Raw genomic sequence first — 15,914 nt, 5'->3', positions numbered from 1 at the left:
TCTCGGCACTATTCACCAGTTGCTGAAATAAATACTTGACCAATGCTCTAAAACACAGCCAGCATGCTGAAACTACATAAGTGTTTTAGTATTACTGCAGATTTATAAATGTGTGACCATGGCAGCAAAGTTGTCTCAGACATTGTTAATGAACAATTCTCATCACTTAACATCATCACAATTCTCAACTGGGGTAGCTCAATGGCTATGGCGTTGCACTGCTCGGCAGAAGATCACAGTGGCTGTGTTTGGAGGAGGCGGAATGTAAAAATACTCATGTGCCATGCGTTGGGTGCACGTTAAAGAACTCCACATGGTCAGAACTAATCCAGAGTCCCCCACTACGGTGTGCCTCATAATGGTATCGTGGATCTGGTACGTAAGGCTTCAGAGTTTAATTAATTTAATTGATTCAATAATTTATTTTTCATTACCCTCAAGGTAAGAAAATCATTACAGAGGGGAGTGGTTTTACAATTCAGCAATTTTTACAATTTATAACAGCAGCAAAAACAGCAACCTTATAACAGCGTTTAAAGCATGACAGAAAATAGAACACAAAATAAGGCTAGGTCATTAGTCTTACAAATTATGAATGGTAGAGTTAAACGGAAACATCACTAATTGTGGCAACGGTAGAGGGAAGCCTGTTCCAGTCACAGCATGTGCTGGGATTAAGTCAATCGGGAAAGGTTTTGGTTTAACGTGTTACAATGCCTACATTGTTTTTTATTTCTGCGAACAAGTGGTGAGGATATGTATGGAGGTGCAAGTGATGCAAATAATGCATTGTGCAAGTTATGAAGATTCTGTTCTGTGCATGCAAGTGAATAGAATGCTATTCACAACGAATTCAGTTCTATTTTATGAACAGAACGCATTTATACTCGTACACTTAAGTGTGCCAGTGAATAGCATTTTTCATTAAGAGTTGAGGAAAAGGTCAGCCACAGAGCGCTGTCATTTGCATCATGTACAGTATTCTGTGTGCACCAAAAGGGATTGAGTCATACGGTAGCTTTGAAAGTGCTTCGCTGCACAATCTATTAAAATTTATGGGACATGTTGTGTCTCAAATTAAATCGGCATACGGGCACCGCAGTTACTTATGCATGCGTGGTGCCTTGCTTTTCTCACTACTTATCAGATTACAGCGCACCTAAACTGGGGAACCACGTTTTGTTAAGTGTTGGTGTGCATTACCCCCTTGTCACTGCTTTGTTGCATAAGCCTCATAAATATTTATTGAAGTTGTTAACTTTTGGTAATCCTAAGCAGCTGTGAGCGTACCACGCTGGTCTGTGTGTAATGGACAGTAGACATCAAACTGAAGTTATCTAATCATACCATTGGGCACTGGCAAACGCTTGGTTTTTTGGCGATCTCATCTCGTGCACCATCAAGGTGCAATGCTTGCAGTGCTGCTGCGGGCGTTCCTTATCACACCAGTGTTGTGAGACAGCCGGTGTCCACCAGGGCGCTGTGCTTGTATGCAACGCTAAACCTTGCTATTGCTCTTTTAGTGTTTTGCCCTTCAGGCAAAACTGCCAGTTTTTTTTATCCCACCTTTGTTCTGCAAACTTTTGTTCTCTTTTGTACACATAAAGAAATAGCTAGTTTTTGCCTGCTTTCCTTTTCTTCTTTGTTATCATGCGTGAATTATTGCAAGTTTCTTATGCAGCTATGCCTCAACCTTGCTGTTGCAGGAGTCTCACTCAGAGTGACCTCATAGTCAAGCTCGTTGATAAGGTGAAGCAACTGGTACGTGCCGTGAAGAACGATGCAGGTGTGGAAGGTGAGAGTTGGACGCTACTGCTTATAGTTAAAGGGGAAGTAAAAAATCTTTTCTTGAAACCTGAAAAACACGCCGGGATGCCAACGGATTTAAGTGAATATATTTATGAAGAAATTTTTTAAAAGAACCTAATATGAATGATGGTGTATTGAGTGCAATACTTATTTTTCGCATTCCCCCTCGACTCATCGGTTCTTGGGCAAGGCAGAAGTGATGCAGTGCCCTGCCTACTGCTCCTTTGCTTTTTTTCATGGTGTACTTATGGCACACTTTCAAGGTTGCGTCTGACTAATGGCGTTTTTCACTGGTCGATCTGGAGCGGCCGCCGAAATCCTGGAGCGAGTGCTCGCAATTCACCAACCCTAATCTGCCAGCGGAGAGCAAAAATGCTCCGCGCTGGATTGTACTGGAAGTCTGCGCACAGGCGTCACAAAAATCGACTTCCGCTCTGCATGTTTCCATGGCCATTAAGATCAGCGAGCCGCATGTTTCCATGGCCCCCAGCGAGCTGAAGTGACGTATGCTTCTTGTCCTATTTCCTCCTGAATCCGCGCCTCGGCAGCGGAGCAAGTGAGAGCGATCCAGCGCGGGAGCAAGTTGATCCGAAACGACCAGTGGAAAGCGCAAACCCGCTCCAGCTCGACCACTGAAATTCGGATTCGCAGCCGTGGAGCAAAAAATCCTGCTCCAGATTGACCAGTGAAAAACGCCATAAAGAGAAATGATAGGGCAGATAGGATACACGAACAACCACCACTTCCCTGTTTTCTATATCTGTTAGACGTGCACATGCATCTGCAATAGTAATTCATGGCTATGAACAATCGCCCAATGGCTGCCATCTAAGGGCTGTCACGCTGGTTGTAATATCATGACTGATTTAACATGGCAGAAAAAGAGCGGGAGCCTTGGAAAGTCACAGGAGAGAGCAAGCAATCTATTTATGCGAGATTGTATGCTTTCCGCTGTATGCAGTGCAAAATAATATTTAGCTCACGTGCTCACTGCAGCATTGTTTACAGATTGGCAATGTTTTCTTACTATGTTCAAAAAGTGTTTCAGGTTCTGCTGCCAACTGTCCTGTAATGGCCAAAGAGCAAAATTCTCATTTATAACCAATTTAGCCAAAGGGAGATTTTGTTACTGTAAATCGTTAACTTTTTCTTCAAACTAAGTTTCGCCTTTAACACTAGGCAGTTCAACGTGCTATGGTGAGTCCCACAGAGCGCTGTAAAATATTGTATATATGCAGCCCTCTGCCTGTGTGTTGGGTCAACTTGTGATAACTTGAACTCAGATTATTATAAATTCAGGTTAATGCAACATCTCAAAAGTTTAGTTGGCTCTCTGCACCTGCGGAGTTAACCCTAATTTCTTATTGGAGAGTTTTGGAATAGGGGCCCGAAAGAAATAGCATCAAAGCCACTGCGCATACGTGCGACGCAAAGTGCGTTTGGGTTTTGCGTCAGGTACGCTATTTCACTGATTTAGCGGGAGCCCCAAAAGCTGCCCCAAAAGCTGCCCCAAAAGCTTTGCGCCAACAAACATGGCAACACCCATCAAAGTGACAGCTCTAACCGAGCACCAAACTGCGCTCGATTCGTGGTAACGCGTGAAGTTCGTAAGCTAGGATAAGTGACTGCGGTTATCGCTTTCTCTGAACTAACGTGTGTAATGAAGATTGATTCATCAGACGCCGCTGATTCCGAATTCGATTGTCGATTTCATGGCTTGTAGGCCTAACACGGATTAACTTGGCCTGTGAAGGCACGTAAAGTCGGTTACTCAAGACTAAGCGCAACAAGTTGCTTGCTGCTAATAGAATAACTTCTAAATTGTAATTAAATCTGAAAACAGAAAAGTTTAAAATTACTTTTCTTATCATAAAATGGTATATTTTATTTTGATATTTATAACAGCTTTTCCTTGATGCCGTAGTGGCGCTGCAAGCGCAACACGCTATCTGCAAACGCAAAGCCATACTCTAAAACTCTTCACTCCTGCATTCCCCAACGCTAACCCTATAGACCTCTTTGGGGTCCGAAACTTTAGGGGCCCCTATTCTAAAACTCTCTATTATGTCTTCCATGTCCAATGTCCTGTTCCAGGAAGCAAGTCAGTCAGTATGGTGTGAAGGGAAAGGGAAGAAGGCCAGTTAAAACATTGTTGACCATTCTTGTGTCACTTAAAAAAGGGAGCAGGTATCGTCTCGTTGGGTACCAGTAGCATAGCACCACATGTCCTAAGGTTTCAGCGTCAAGGGGAAGTGTAGCTATCACCCTTCTTCATTGCTGTTGACTACTAAAGATTGCTTACCATCCCGAGTTGTTCAATAAATGTAATTCCTTTCATGCGATTTGCACTGGAGTTTTAAATAATACTTTTGAAAAAATATAGCGGGCCGTGAACCCACTGTGCTATTCTTTTTTGCATCTTCAGTGACATCACCAAAGGGCCAGCTAGAATTGGCGGACACATCGCTGGAGCAGCGTTCAGTCAATTCATCTGTCCAAAAAGCGGTGACATCGTGCAAGAGTTCTCTGACTTTTGTGAGTTTCCCTTTGGTTCAGTTCCCCAGCTGTGTGTATGGCATGCATGAAACTTATGTTTTGCAAATAGAGTGGACTCCGCATGAGATGACGTTACTAAGCTGTAAGCATATTTACAGGTACTGACCATTTTCGCTGGCACTCAGTAGCTCCACTTCATAGTTTGTTATTCATTTCACAAAATCATTGTTCTTGAGAATGAAACTTTAAAGTTTAGTCTTCAAAACTTGGATTTGTTAAAAGAGGCATTTAAAGCTCTCTTGCCACGGTGTGACGATATGCAGTTTCACATCTGGTCAGGGGTTAAATTCTCGGCCTTGGCAGCTGCATTTCAGTGGGGGTGGAATGCAAAAACACTTGTGGGCTTAGCTTTATGATTTAGATGGTACTTAGATGTGCATAAATTTATAACCCCAGGTGGTTGAAATGATTCGAAACCCCCAACTATGGCATCTCTCACAACTCATGGGTTGGTTTATAAGTCAAAGGCCCATAATTCGATTCGATTAGAAAAGTTTGTCTTGCTTTTTCTTTTTTCTCCAGTATTGGCAGTATTGTATGTCGAGGGAAATTGTCCATGGCATGACATGCTGTTTCAGTGTTTAAGATCTTTTGTATTCATGTACTGTGTGGCAGGCACTTTTTCATTTTCTGCTTGTTGCTGTGAATATGAACTTCAGTATTGGTAGTATTGTATGTTGGGGGAAATTGTCCATGGCAGGCAAGTGCATGCTGTTTCAATGTTTAAAGGGACACTAAAGGCAAATATTATTTCAACATGGACTGTTAAAGTACCATACCAGAAACCTTGAAACGCTTGTTTCGTGCCAAGAAAAGAGTTATTTTAAGAGAAAATTGCGTCTGAAGTGTCCACATACCTGTAGTGCAATTCAAATCGCCCGCCCGAGTGAGGAATGGTAACGTCATGGCCATATAGTGGGCCTCTCCGATTATACGTGCCTGACAGTCCCGGACTGCCCGAGGCAGTGTTTTCAGCCGATGAGCGTTGCGTGTGCAGCTTCTCGGACAGTCCGGGACTGTCAGAGACGGATAATCGAAGAGGCCCAGTGACGTTGTGCCGCCGGTGAGTAAAACGGCGTCTGCAGACGGCGCTATGGCTTTTTTTTAGGAAAGCGCAAACGCGTGGCCAGAAACAGAGCCAAGATAGAGCCGACGGCAGTGCGAAAGCGGAAGGTAAAGCGCGCGCCGAATTGTGAACACGGTGATCGTCGACGCTCGTCACAATGGACCAACTTGTTGACGACCCTGAAAACGACACATTGGCTCGCGATGCTGGGCTCGATTTTAGCGACTTAAGCTCCGATGATCGTTACATGCCGCTGAGGGCTCGCGCTGCCGCCGTCGTTGCCTATTATGACGGGGGCCTCGACACCGGCTCTACCGAGCGCGAAAGCAGCGAGGACGTCGGACGACGAAGCTGGTCACCGTCTGGACGTGCCGTTGCGACTCTCAAGCTGCTAGCAAATTCAAGTGCGAGTTTAGCGAGCCAGCAACACCAGCGCAGTACTACACAATAACGAAACTTCTGAAACTCGAAAGCGAGCGCGACGCAGAGTCGAGCGAAAACGAAGTCTTTTGACCGCCCGCATCGTTATCAAGTGGAACACCAAAAACGTAATTTTTCTAAGAATCTAATAGAAATAGACAAGTAGCATTTTCTTCGGTCTTATAATCGAACGAAATAATCTTTTTAATATGAGTGGTTCAGTAATAGTGACATATTTTTTTTTAGGAGTGCCTTCGTCATCGGGTAAGTACCGGAATGTCCCTGGGGAGTCTCTCATCGTGTCCTGCATTTACCTCAATTTCTCGATTACTAAAGCTCTGTTCGCGATTATATTGACGCCCTAGACATTCTAGAGCATTGCTCTATCACTTTAGCTTGACTTTTTATTTTAGTGTCCTTTAGTGTCCCTTTAAGATCTTTTGTATTCATGTACTGCGTGACAGACACTTTTTCATTTTCTACTTGTTGCTGTGAATATGAAGTGTCAGTCTGAATATGAAGTGTCAGGAGTGCTGACACATTTTCAACTTTTTTTTCTTGTCTTCTTTCTATAATAAATTATAGTGCAATATCTCTAAACCCTAGTAAAAATGCTGGCAAGCTTGAGAGCACCGTCAATAATATAATACTTGTTTCTACAATCCAGTTTAGGTTTTGGTACCCAAGACTTGGATGTGTCATGATGTCAGGATAAATTGGCTGTCTCTGTTCTTGCGATCAATATGGTTGACAAGCGTGAGCGCAGCCAAAATGTGCAGCGCGCTCTTCCTTATTCTTTTGGGAGCAGTGTCATCATACCTAGACATTGATTCACAATGTCAGCAAATTTTGCTGTTTGTCATGACATCATGATAATGTCGAAAGCACCGGGTCTGGTGCTTCGAGACCAACTTTAGTGCTGATTTTAAATACTTTATAAGTGTTTCCCAATAATCGTATTTGCTGAGTGTCATCTCATCAATGATAAATGTGTGATGCAGTTTCTACAACTTCTTTGGAATAAGGCAACATTCTCTGTCAGTTTCAAAATACTACGGTCACTTGTCTTCTTCCATCAGGGCTCACGTCCAAAGACCAAAAGGGCATTTGTCGTGCATACTGGTAAGTTCTTTTTTTCCCACATTTTGATTTTATATACAGAACTTCAATATAATGAACACGGATGTAACGAATGATCAAACATAACAAAGTAAATGCACTAGAACCTCGTTCAAATGTATTATAAAAAAAGTCGGAAGAAAACCAGGAAAACGTACGATCCGAAGTCACTAAAAAATTTGGTAGACTCAATGACATTTACGTAAAGTAAAGCATTGCATGAATCATTGCAACACGAGATGTTGATGTGCGCTGCGCTGGTGGGGGCCCAAGTGGCCCGAGACGCACGTTATCGTGTTTGCAGCTTCGGCAAGCTTACGTTTACATTCCTCGAATTCGGTGTGCGTCAGCAGGTTCTTTGGCCAGGGAATTTTTGTGTAAGTTTGGAAATGCTCATTCGGCGCGAATCGTTGCGGCATGAGACGCTGACGCACGTCGAGCTGGTGAGGCCTGACCAGACTGACATGTGCATTGTGATTTTTCTACTGCGTGGCATTTCCAAAATGAAATCAAGTGGGTGTGCTTAGCCAGAATACGATGCCGCCAGAGCGAAACAGGATGCTCACTTTGTGCAGTCTGCAGCAGGGAACGGCGGCTTATTTGGGTTATCACCTATTAAACGCATGCAGTACGCTTCCAACAGCACTAAGCCTCACGTGCTCTGACACAGATAGGTGAAGATGCTTATCATAATAGGGTGTAAATTTTAAGTAATTGAATTTCTGAAAGTAAAATGCGTTAGAAAATTGGTATAGTACGACTTATACCCCTGTCAAGCGGGCAAGTTAAGTGCACTTACGGGGAGTGCACTTCGGGACCTTGAGTGACACTTTGGGAAACAAAGCACACTCGCAGTAAAAAAAATGGCTACAGACTACGAGCGCGTTTTGTGAAGATGTAGATTAAAAAGTGCTTCTAAAAAGTGATTGTTTTACGTTGTATTATTAATAAAAACAAACTTAATCTATGTTTTTTCAACAAAAAACGAAAAGATATTTTATTATAAGAGTGTGGCAAGTCAATGCCGGCCAAAAAAAATGCCTAGCCAATCCAGAACGACATAGTGGCGTGCGACGAGGCGGCATTTGATCCTGCTAGAACAGAATATGAGCGCGTTTTAGGCTATTATTCGTGTGCAAGAGCTGTTCAACCACTAAAATGAACTTCTGTGTCCTTTTTTTATGCATTACAATTTGTACCATTGAAACCGCTGGTGGCGAGGCTAGGCACTCGGCCAGCAAAGTGTGTTCCGTGAACGCACTTCGATCAGAGTACACTCTTCTGCGAGTGACACTCCACTTGCTATGTTTAGATTTGGCAGAGTGCACTTAAACCAAGTGACACTTTCCGTAAGTGCACTTAACTTGCCCGCTTGACAGGGGTATTACACACAACCTACAGACATGATGGCATCAGATTGTAATTCAAATATACGAGAAAACATGAATCTGTTATGCGGAAACTCAAACACAAACCCTTTGTCCAGCTGCCATTTTTTTGGGCTGAGCACACCACGAGAAATTCCGGCCAACTAAAAAAAAAAATTGAGATCTCTTTGGCAGCATGCTGACATGTGACTTGGACCTCGACAGGCTCCTTGCATCAGACCGCATGTACTGTTTGGTACGTTAGTTCAACTCGGCCTAATTATGTTTTTCAGTTAGTTCAATCCCAACCGAACGTGCCGGCTGGCCGCCCATGCATTTTCATTTGCCTGAACTTTAGCTTTTTGAGGAAATCGGCCTTCTCTGGGTAATTCAAACTGTACTTGTCATCACACATGTGCCATATCCTAATGATGACCCCCACTAGAAGACTTTCAAGCACTATGATTGATTGATTTCACTATGATTGATTGATTGCAGTATTTGCCCGATTCTAATGCGAGCCTGTTCTTTTTTTTTTTTTTTGTAATTCAAACAAGAAATTTGGTCTGAAAATTGCCTTGTGCACTGCAACCAAATATGAAACCAGCCAGAAACATGTTTGCAACAATCTACCGTCGAGCCTACTGAGGCAGCATTAGTATCTCCATTGCTGTCACAAGATAGTGACAGAAGTAATTCTCCCGCAGCATGTTCCTTGCGCCAATAAAATTAATAAACTATCATCATCATCATCATCATCGTGGCATGTCGATGACACACCATTTTCAGTCTTCAACTACGAAAACTCATCCAAAAGCCAAGTCATTTTACATGCTAAGCTAGTTGCAACAAATTGCTACACGTTTTTGGCATTCCGGGGAAATGCAAGCATCACATGATGAGCTAGTAAAGTAGCAAACAGGCATCACCTGTTTGGTGCCATTACGATAACACCACGCCGCACGCAGATGCCGATACTACCGATACGACACAGGTCAAAATGGCGATGTCACTCGTGTACTTCAGTTGGCTACTGGTGCGGCTAGCAGCTGCAGCGATACTGACTTTTCGAGATTGTGCTAGCTATTCACCATATTTAATAATTTCAGTTGAACACGCACGCTTTTTTAAAATCCTCGAATCTAAGCCGACCGTGGAGTTTTCTATATGATTATTTGAAAAAAAAGTATCGTCCTAGATTTGAATAAATACGGTAAGTTTTCTACTTTGGAAGCATAGAAAGTGGGTGCATGTTCGATTCAAAGGCATGTTAGAATCGCGCAAATACTGCCAAATGAATCATTTGTGTGTTTTGGTGTCTTTTCTGCCTCTTGTTAACTTGACCCACCAGATAATTCTATCAGTTTTGTTGTTCTGGTCAAAATCACATTAATGGAAGTTGACTGTATCTTTTTGAGTACGGTGAAACGGCGAAAGACGGGCCAAAGTGAGGCGAGATGGACGGGACACTTCGCCTCACTTTGTCCCATCTTTTGCTCTTCACCGTACTCAAATGTGCATCACCAACTGGCCCGAAATTCCACTCTTTTGACTGTATCTGCTTGCAGCTGCACGCTGATCCCAGTCATAGATCTCTGGTAAATTTGCTTTCACTGGCCTTTTTCAGTTAGAATCGAATTCTGTAAAATAAAATTATGTATACCTTATTTGGTCTCTTTCGGTTAAAACTGAAAATGCTAAGCTCTGTAAGGGATAAGCCTGCGAACCTTACTCAGGTAAGCAACCAAAAGCAGTCAAATGAAATTGGCTCACATGGGAAATTTTTAAAGGATCTGAATCTTGGCTTGATGAAACTGTTAGCGATACGGAATGTTTCCCCGAAAACTATATTTGTTACCGGAAGGACTGAAACTGTCGTGGAGAAGGCGTTATACTAATCGACGAGGTGATTTACTCTAGGGTGCTTGAAATAGACGTTGGCCACAGCGAGGCAGTTTGGGCCTCGCTGTGGCCCAGACTGCCTCGCTGTGGCCAACGTCACCACTTTTTTTCCGTGCTCACGTTGGTTTCGACGGGAATTCAGGGTGCAGGCTCCTTTCCCAAGCGTATCACCCCTGAAGGAAGCCGAACGCCAGGCCGGGGTACGCTTGTACCCTTTTGAACCAGTGGGTACAAGCATACCCCGGCCTGGCATTAGGCTTGAAAATGTCAAAACTGTTTCTTTGTATTCGTTTTACAGTAAAACCTCGTTAATTCGGATTTCTTGAGACCGAAAGATATGTCCGAATTAACCGAAAAACAAATTATCGAGGGTATCCAGAAAACAATGAGCAAATGCTGACTACGTCAACACGCTTTTATTTAGTGAATGAACGAGCAAATCCTGTTGCTATTTTGCACAAAAGCAGAGTGGAAGCTGAAATTTTCGTGATCTCGTTACTCATTGGCTCTCGCAGCGGCGATCGAGGCCTTGCGACTTCGCAGCACGGCCACGGCGCTCGCCTTCGTTTGCGACACACTTTGCACTGCCGCGCAATCATCCCGATTATCTTTTTGCCAGTGAGGTGATCGCCAACAGATCAGACGCCCATCGCGATGTAGCCGGTGCTCCTCATACTCGACAGCTTTTCACCGAGCAAAAACGAAACAACTGTTGCGGAGAAAACCGTGGCCGCTATCGACGCGATTATGGACGGCGACTACGGTGCTGAAGACCCACGGCCGACGCACACACCGAGTCAGAACGGAACTGCCGTTCGCTGCAACAACTGCGGACGACACCGCGGTTGCTATCGATATGATCATGGATGGCGACTATGCAGTTTTTAGGCACACGGCCGACACACGTACTGAGTCAAAACGAAACTGTTTGCCGCAACCACTGCGAAAGAAACAGCGGCTGCTATCGACGTGATCATGGAATGGCGACTATGCAGTTATGAAAGCCTGCGGGAAACGCGGTGTTATGCGCGGCGGTAATGCAGGAATAAAGGTTTTAAAGACACAAATAGGCACGAAGGGTTCCGGCGTTGCTGTCATTCACGTACTATTTTCGCTACGACTATGGCGATGCGGACGCCGCCCCTTCGTTTTGGCTGGACGCTAGTGCCATTTTTGCTCTTTTGCGTCGCATGTTTGCGGTGCTTCTCACTCGCCGAGCTTCGAAAGTTGTCCGAATTAACCGACGTGCGGCTAATATGTCCGAATTAACAAGAGTTTGATTGCACTGAACAATGCATACGCCGGCCGGAGCCAGAGGACGAGTCCGAATTATCCGATTTTCCGAATTAACGAGGGTTAAATTAACGAGGTTTTACTGTACCGCCTACCGAGTAGCCCAGCTAGTATTTTGCATGAGCTGAGTGATGCAATTGAGACTGTGCAAACAGACTACATAATAATAGGTGGCGATATTAACCTTCCAGAGGTTAATTGGGTACACCAGGGCCCTAGTTCGAGTGTTCAGAGTGCGTTAACCAGCACAATTATGGCAATATACTGCTCTTAAGCGCTGACACAAATGGTTCTGCAGCCTACACGTGGCACTAATATTTGAGATCTGTTATTCACAAACGCTGCCACGGCTGCGAAGTCTCCTGTATTACTCCCAGGCATTAGTGGTCATGATTTTGTTCCTTGCGAGGTAAATCTGCAGTACGAAAAAATTGCAAATTGTGCTCGGCGGCGGATTTATAGCTATTAGAAAGTGCATTCAAATGATATAGCGCTCTCCTTAGATGCATATTACGATGTCTTTGAAACTTTAGCGGAAACCGAGAATGTGCACACATTGTGGAGCGTATTCAAAAATAAAATTCTCGAGTTATGCGACCGATATGTGCCATCTTGAATAATGACGGCGCAACGCAGCAGATCTAAGCCGCGGTGTACAAAGGAAGTGCGCAGAATCGCCACAAGAAGAGCGACTGCTTACGCTGCATACGAGAAAGCGCCTTCGTTACACTTGAGCAAAAAACTTAAGTAAATAACTAAACACATGAGAAGTGTTTCGAAGATAAAACAAATTCTTTGAGTCTTTTCATTCAACGATACAGAGGTGCCCAAAACAACTCTGGCAGCTTATCAAATTGAATGGCAAAGATGCAGTATCGATCCCACCACTTAACAATGATGGTAACTTGATCCACAATGACATTGCAAAAACAAAACTCTTCAATGAATACTTATTTCGGTGTTTGCGGGTCGCCTGAGCAGCTGTGATTTTGAAGCGCAGATAACCACTGTGGTTGCAGAGCACATGGAACATATTGTTTTTGATCAGCGGGTAATCCAGACATTGTTAAACCAATCGAATGCTTCAAAAGCCACTGGGCCGGGCAGCCTACCATCTGCATTACTTTCTTCATGTGTGCGCGCCCGGTATCTAAACACTTGTTTATTATTTTCACAAAATCGCTGCGAGAAAGTGTTTTGCCAGATCATTGGAAACTTGCTCACGTTGTGCCAGTGCACAAGTCGGGTCCCCGCAGTGTTGTGTCTAATTACCACCTGATATCACTCACAAGTATTAGCTGTAAAGTTGTTGAACATATCTTCTTTAAAAATATTATGAGTCACTTCAATGCTTTTTCATTATTAACCCCCTTGCAACATGGCTTCCGACCTGTGTTTTCTTGTGTTGCGCAACTGACCGAGTTTACACACGATTTGACTAGTGCCCTAGAGAACATTCTTTACTGCTTGAAAAATTGTCTTGGTACAGCATAAATTGCTCGGTTATTGCATGGATTAAAGAATACTTGCATTTGTGACGCCAAATGGTAGTTTTAAATGGAACACAGTCTGATCGGGTACACTCGTCTGGTGTGCCGCAGGGGTCGGTGCTGGGGCCACTCCTCTTTTTAATTTATATGAATGATATATGTTGCTGTGTTTCCTCAAAAATGCAGACGACTGCGTTTTATACAGGGTCATTCATACTGCAGACGATTGTGTTGCTCTGTAGAATGATTTGAAATTGATTACTATCTGGTGTAATACTTGACGCATAGATATTAACATGAAAAAAATCTGTGTACATGTGTTTTACTAGGAAAGACAGCTCTCATGATTTTGGCTACAGCATTAAGGCAGAAGGGTTGGCAAAAGTTTTCGAGCATAAATACCTTGGTGTTTATTTTACTGCACAATTATCCTGGCGTCTTCATATAGATTACGTTACCAGCAGGGACTCCAGAGTGTTGGGCTTTCTTCGCAGGTGAAGAACTTACTACTTACTGCTAAAGAGCTCTTGTATAAAATAACCATTAGGCCTGTACTTGAATATGCTTATTGTGTTTGGGACCCTTGGCTGCAGGTAGGCATTCATGAGGTTGAAAGGATCCAGAATTTGGCTGTGCGATTTGTTCACGCCAATTATTCCTGCAATTTTAGTGTTTCCAGTGCAAAAGATAACCTTGGATGGGAACCACTTCGGCAGCAAAGAAAATCCCTTAGACTACAATTTCTGCTTAGCATATTTCATAATAAGACGGGTATTAATCGGCAGCATTATCTGTGCAATCCCGACTACATCTCACCGCGTCGTGATGACGCCTATAAAATCAGACATAAGATGCAAATGAACTTTTTCAGGATGTTTTTTTCCCCCCAAAACAATTTGCTCATGGAATAAACTGTCGTCACTACCGCCCTTGATGTATTTTGTTACTCTTTATGGAATGCGAATTGTAATGAAGCCCTTGTTTCCTCAATGGTTGTAAAAGCTGTTGCTTCTTTTTTTCCTTGTGTGATTGTGTCCTTGTACCTAAACTGTTGTTTCTTCATGGTTGTATATATTCAATTGCTTGCTTACTAGCTTTTTGTTTCTTACCTGTTATTTATCGATTGTGGTAGCATTGTCTTGCCCCCCCCCCTACCCTCCTCCTTAGCCCCCCCCCCCCCCCGCACTGTAATGCCGCAAGGCGCTGTGGGTGTAGTAATGAATAATTTTTAAAAAACGCTTATCGTACACAATAGCCATGGTTAAAGTGTGTTATCCAGCCCTCTAGAGCCCTCCAATAGAAAGAAGTATCATTTTTCAATTATGCCAAAATTCTTTCCTGCCTTGCTGGCTTTTGCTACCTTTCGTTGGTGCTTTTTTAACGCACTTGCCCCCTTCACTTTCATTGCCTTGGGGCACATATAGATGTATATCTAAATGATCTTCGAAAACACATTGACTTAAAAGCAGCATTTGCATCATGGTACTCATTTCTCGTTGTTTACACCATGCTGTTATGTCATGATTTTGTGCCAGCTTGCGCACATTTATTTCCTTATCAGCATGCTTATCTTTGTGCTCTGTCTTATAACAGACATCACAGCTGATCAGAGTTATCACATTACAGAACTTCAGTTATCACAGAACTTGCCAAAGAAACTTTTTTTTTTTTTCTTAATGCAGTAACTTTGGTTCGTGAATTTTTGTTTGTGCTCCTCGTTCTCACTTTTTCATGATGGTGCCCTCTTTTTACTTTAGATGCAGACGTTGGTGCTGCTAGCAAAAAGCCACGGTCTACTTCCACTGCTTTGTAAGCTTTTTATGCTTTTCTTTCAATCAAAATGCATTACTCGATAACTTTCATAATAATAAAAAAAACATGTTTGCAACAAGTGTTTACTTGTACTGTAAAACCTTGTTGCTGTGTTCTCCTTTCATATGATTTCTCCTTTTGTATGTCCATAGCGAAGAACATTGTGAATGCTACATTCAGCGTTTCTGATTTGAATAATGTGTTCACAGATAGCACACTTAACACAGCATACAATTTGTGCTTGCTCAAGAACTTAGCCATGTTGTTTATCAAACTCCCTATCCCTTAACGTGTAGTCCAATCTAGAAATAGACTGGAATGAGATTGGAAATGACCTCCTGGGAGTGAACCTTTGAGGCCTTGTAATAGAGAAATGGTTTATAGCAAACTAATGGTTTTAACGAAGCAGTTGTAAAGCTCCTTTAATTTCTTTGTGAGTGCAAGCATTTAAAACTAATTTTAACAAATCGGTAAATTCCTTGGAAGCCGCTGTAACAAACTTGCTTCAGAATAAAGATTTACTGATCATTCTGCATCGATTAGGCCCAAATCTGGCGGCGTGCAATGCTGCTAGTAACTTGCCTGATGCGACAGTTTAAAAGGCTTGCTAACTTTTAGGCACCTGGCCATGCACCAAACTGGCTGGGCTGCCAAGTCTGTGGCTATGGCCTCCGAGATACGGCGGCACACTAAACCTGTCTTGGCCGGGCGCTGAAGGTCTCGGAGGCCATGCAGTGACTGAACCTACTTGTGCAGTCTATGCCGCTGACTCCTGCTTTTTGTGTGCATAACATGCTGCGCTTTGGTGAATGTAGTATTACTATTACACTGGAATAAGGTGTGAACACTGGAGCACATGGCTTACGGTGCATGCTACGCATTGTTATCATAGCAGGGATAAACTGATTCACATGCAGTCAAGTTAAAGGCTTTCTGTTCAGCTCTTGTGTTCTCAGTGATTGCTCAGCTTAAGACTTTTCTTGAACCTGCCAACAGAACACTTCAAGGCACTGATTTCGTAGAAAGCTTGTTGCTGGATCCCAGCATGAGGAAATTGATATTGTTGTTGTTCAAAAGCGT

The 15,914-nt window shown here is 43.2% G+C and overlaps 1 protein-coding gene across 1 annotated transcript in view; it reads left to right on the top strand.

Moving 5' to 3' along the window:
• The window catches only part of LOC119441871 (uncharacterized), a 45,087-nt gene that overhangs the window by 5,300 nt on the left and 23,873 nt on the right, over positions 1 to 15,914 (top strand). Inside the window, exons 5-8 of the mRNA XM_037706508.2 lie at positions 1,707 to 1,795; positions 4,235 to 4,344; positions 6,931 to 6,973; positions 14,780 to 14,831. Coding sequence (XP_037562436.1) covers positions 1,707 to 1,795; positions 4,235 to 4,344; positions 6,931 to 6,973; positions 14,780 to 14,831 — 294 coding nt within the window. The remainder of the gene's footprint in view (positions 1 to 1,706; positions 1,796 to 4,234; positions 4,345 to 6,930; positions 6,974 to 14,779; positions 14,832 to 15,914) is intronic.

This window comes from Dermacentor silvarum, chromosome 2, assembly GCF_013339745.2.
Source record: "Dermacentor silvarum isolate Dsil-2018 chromosome 2, BIME_Dsil_1.4, whole genome shotgun sequence".
Classification (NCBI taxonomy): Eukaryota; Metazoa; Arthropoda; class Arachnida; order Ixodida; family Ixodidae; genus Dermacentor; species Dermacentor silvarum.
Note: the sequence above shows the minus strand (reverse complement) of the source record. Positions and strands in the feature narration are given on the sequence as shown.